The sequence below is a fragment of the Humulus lupulus genome, chromosome 1 (genome assembly GCF_963169125.1).
Source record: "Humulus lupulus chromosome 1, drHumLupu1.1, whole genome shotgun sequence".
NCBI lineage: Eukaryota > Viridiplantae > Streptophyta > Magnoliopsida > Rosales > Cannabaceae > Humulus > Humulus lupulus.
Window position 1 is genome coordinate 119,067,781 of NC_084793.1, and position 4,039 is coordinate 119,071,819.

The 4,039-nt window shown below is 39.8% G+C and overlaps 1 protein-coding gene across 1 annotated transcript; it reads left to right on the plus strand.

Moving 5' to 3' along the window:
- The first annotated feature begins 1,108 nt into the window (after positions 1–1,108).
- Positions 1,109–3,745, plus strand: LOC133820745 (uncharacterized). The gene is made up of 3 exons (XM_062253452.1): positions 1,109–2,483; positions 2,577–2,775; positions 2,980–3,745. The coding sequence occupies exons 1-3, from the start codon at positions 1,109–1,111 to the stop codon at positions 3,743–3,745; spliced, it is 2,340 nt and encodes a 779-aa protein (XP_062109436.1).
- The last annotated feature ends 294 nt before the right edge of the window (positions 3,746–4,039 follow it).

A 4,039-nucleotide genomic window follows, 5' to 3' on the forward strand; every position in this document is an offset into this window, starting at 1 on the left:
TTCAAAGTTATCAATCTACATCGTCAGTGCCGTGTTCACCCAGGTCTCTAAATGACTTTCGAGTTGTAGCATTTTCCCCGAGATCATGTGGCTTCGAGCTCACACTTATGTCAAGCTCGGAACCCCTGATCCAAGGTCATCCGAGAATAGACGTACTTCGATGTCTGTCTTTCGAGCTCGTGAGGATTTCGAGGCTACCATCTTCGAGGTCCCCCTAGTTTGTAGGTTCGGTGCCTAGGTTGCGAACATGTGTTCCAGACATTACGAGCCCATTCCTGACGAATCCAGCTTTCGAGATCACAATTCTTAAGGCTCGAAATCTGTGTGTAACAATATGTTTCATAGACAGAGGCAGTAGAGTACGATCTGATCCGTTGGAAGCCAGACCACAAAATTTTGGCAACATGCATATTCACTCACACTCAACAACAACAATCTTTCTATCATAAACCCTAGCCACATGCATGCATGAAAATCATCATACCACAAAAAAATTTCACCCTTGAGCATAAAATAAGCTCAAAAACTATTGAAACACCCTATACAACCAGATCTACAAGAATCACCACAAAACATAAAGAAATCAACCATAGATTCTACCTTTCGAAGCCCTAGCTTAGCTCTTCAAAACCTTCCCTTGGTGCTCTAAACTCTCAAAACCGAGCCCCAAGTCCCAAATACAGATTTTAAGAAAAGGACTAGGGTATAAAGAAACTTAGATGAGGGACAAGAATATACAAGCTCATAAAACACCTTACCTTGCTTTATTTGATCCTAATGGTCCTCAAATTGTTTATTAGGAAGCAACAATGGATAGTTAAAGAAGAGATTAAGAAACCAGAGAAGGAAAAAAAGACAGAGGCAGTTAAATCTACTGTTGATGAATTTCAGTCTATTACAAAAGGGTGGAGGGTCAAAGCCAAAGAATCTATGGCTTGCCCTTCCACTATGAATTCTTTCCAGGCTTTATCAGATCCTAACGCCTCAACAAGTGTCGTGACTGGGGAGAACCAGAATGAATCCACAACTCAAGAAGATCAAAAGCTAACTGTGGAGGAATTGGAGAATACAGGAGGGGGGGGGGGGGGGGGAGAGCCTCCTCTTTCCAATGGATAGGATTATATGTTGGAACGTCCGAGGGATCAATAGCCAGCATAAGAAAAATGCAGTAAGGCAATTTATTGTCAACCAGAAAGCTGGTTTAGTTGGTCTTCTTGAGACGAGAGTTAAGGCTCCGAAGCTTGGAGCCCTGTATGTACATATGTTCTCAGGTTGGTGCTTCACAACTAACAGTGCGTGGCACAAAGGAGGAAGAATTATAGTTGCTTGGAATCCTTTGAGATTCAATGTAAGTATACTCAGCTGCTCAAATCAGCTTATTCACTTGTTTTTTGCTACTGTGGATAATAAACATAGATTTTTCACTACATTTGTATATGGCTTTAATGATGAAGAGGGAAGGAAAAGTTTGTGGAAAAGTTTACAGGAATTGGCTAGAGCAGATCCCTGGGTAGTGCTTGGGGACTTTAATGATATCCTGAACAGAGATGAAAGAATTGGTGATAGAGTTAGACACAACTCTAATAATGATTTCATGAATTGTGTCTCTTATTGCCAACTGGAAGATGTTAAATTCAGTGGGAATTTCTTTACTTGGAGTAATAAGCAGCATGGATCAGATAGAATCTACTCCAAGATTGATAGAGTTCTGGAAAATCAAGCGTGGATGGATAGCTTTACAACTGCTGAAGCTATTTTTCTGAATGAAGGTATTTTTTATCACACTCCAGCAATTTTAACTGTGCATTCTGATATTTCTAGTGGTAAGAAGCCGTTCAAGTATTTTCGGATGTGGTCTTCACATCCTCATTACCACCAAGAAGTGAGTAGGGTGTGGCATCAGACTGTTAAAGGGACTAAAATGTTCCAAGTTGTGACTAAGCTTAAAGACCTTAAGGCTATCTTTAAAGACCTGAACAAGGTGGGTTTTTCAGCGATTCATATGGCAAATTTGCAAGCTAGAGAGAAGCTTAATGAATGCCAGAACAAGCTGCATAGAGACCCTTTGAATGTAGATATGCAGTATCAGGAGTTGGAAGCTAGAAGGCATTATGCTGGGGTGCATAAAGATTACTGCTCATTCTTGTCCCAAAAGTCTAAGGTTACCTGGGTAAAAGAAGGTGACGAAAATTCTGCTATTTTTCACTCCAGTATCAAGGAAAGAAGATGTCAAAACAGGATATATTCTATTTCCAATGCAGAAGGGAACAGAGTGGAGGATCCTGCTGGTGTTATTGAAGCATTTCTATCCTATTATCAGTCTTTATTGGGCACTCAAATGGAGAATAGACAACCAGTTAAAGCTTCAATAATGGCTCAAGGACCTATGATTTCTAGACAGCAGGCAGATCTGTTGTTAGCCGATTTTTCTAAAGATGACATTAAAAATGTTGTGTTTAGAATTCCTGGCATCAAAGCTCCAGGTCCTGATTGATATTGCAGCTATTTCTTTCAGGACAATTGGGAGTTGGTTGGAAATGAAATATTTGAAGCTGTAACATCTTTCCTGCATACAGGACACTTGCTAAAAGAGCTTAACTCTACAGTTATTACCCTTATTCCTAAGTGCAAATGTCCTAATACTGTAAGTGATAATCGCCCGATAGCTTGCTGCAATGTCTTATACAAAGTAGCTACAAAGCTGATTTGCAGTAGACTTAAAGTCATTCTTCCCGATCTTGTGGCTCAAAATCAAGGGGGGTTCATTAAAGGCAGGTTCATCGCTCATAATATTATGATCTGTCAGGATCTAATAAGGCATTATGGAAGGAAATCAATTAGACCCAATTGCATGATAAAGCTGGATTTATAAAAGGCTTGTGATACTATGGAATGGGGATTCTTAGAGGAGATGTTACATGCTTTTCAATTCCCTGTTAAATTCATTAATCTCATAATGAATTGCATAACCACACCTAGGTACTCCCTAATGTTTAATGGATCTATGCATGGATTCTTTGCAGCAAAGAGAGGCTTGAGACAAGGGGATCCAATGTCTCCCTTACTTTTTGTTCTTGGGATGGAATACTTGAGTAGAATTATGCAGAAAGTTGGGGAGAAGGAAGATTTTCAGTTTCATGAAAGGTGCAGTGATTTAAAGCTTAATCATCTAAGCTTTGCTGATGATGTGTTGCTGTTCTGCAAAGGTGACTTCAAGAGCATATATTTAATGTTGCAGGGGTTAAAGTTGTTCTCAAATTCCTCTGGTCTGAACCCAAACATAAAAAAAATAGTCATTTACTGCAGTGGAATGAGTGAAGAGGAGATTAGAAGAGTGCTTGATGTATCAGGTTTCAGTAGAAATGATATCCCGTTTAAGTATCTTGGTATTCCCATCTGTGCCAAGAGAATCTCAGCTGCTGAATGCAAAATATTGATTGAGAAGATGATAGCTCGAATCAAGACCTGGAGTTCCAGAAACTTATCTTTTGCAGGTAGATCAGATTTGATTAATTCTGTGCTTCTGTCTATCCATGCCTACTGGAGTCAAATCATGATTCTACCTAAGAAGCTTGTATCTGAAATTGAAAGCATTTGTAGAAGCTTTCTCTGGAAGGGGCAGAGCAATATGATTGGGTCCGGAAGCGTGGCCTGGAAGAAGCTGTGTAAGCCTAAGAAGGCTGGAGGAATTGGCTTTATGAGCATTTCAAAGTGGAACCGAGCATCTTTGATTAAAAATGTCTAGTCAATCGCAACAAAGAAAGACAATCTATGGGTTAAGTGGGTGCATAATGTGTATATAGAACATGAGGAGTGGTGGGGTTACAATGCCCCGCCTCAAAGCAGCTGGTACTGGAGGAAAATGGTGAACATTAAAGATGAAATTAAACAGCTACTGGATCCTGTGCAATTTACATTAAATACTTATCAAATTTCCTCTAGTTACAAGTTGCTTAATCAGGTACATGAGAGCTTTCATTGGAGTAAAGAGGTCTAGTGCAGGCTTAATATCCCAAAGCACAGCTTTGTGCTCTGGATT

What these genes read in the sequence shown, in the direction of transcription:
- LOC133820745 (XM_062253452.1), top strand. Translation starts at nt 1,109, where the DNA reads ATGGATAGGATTATATGTTGGAACGTCCGAGGGATCAATAGCCAGCAT. An exon ending in TCCTGGCATCAAAGCTCCAG is followed by an intron (nt 2,484 to 2,576) that starts GTCCTGATTGAT and finishes TCCTGCATACAG; the next exon opens with GACACTTGCTAAAAGAGCTT. An exon ending in GGGGGGTTCATTAAAGGCAG is followed by an intron (nt 2,776 to 2,979) that starts GTTCATCGCTCA and finishes AACCACACCTAG; the next exon opens with GTACTCCCTAATGTTTAATG.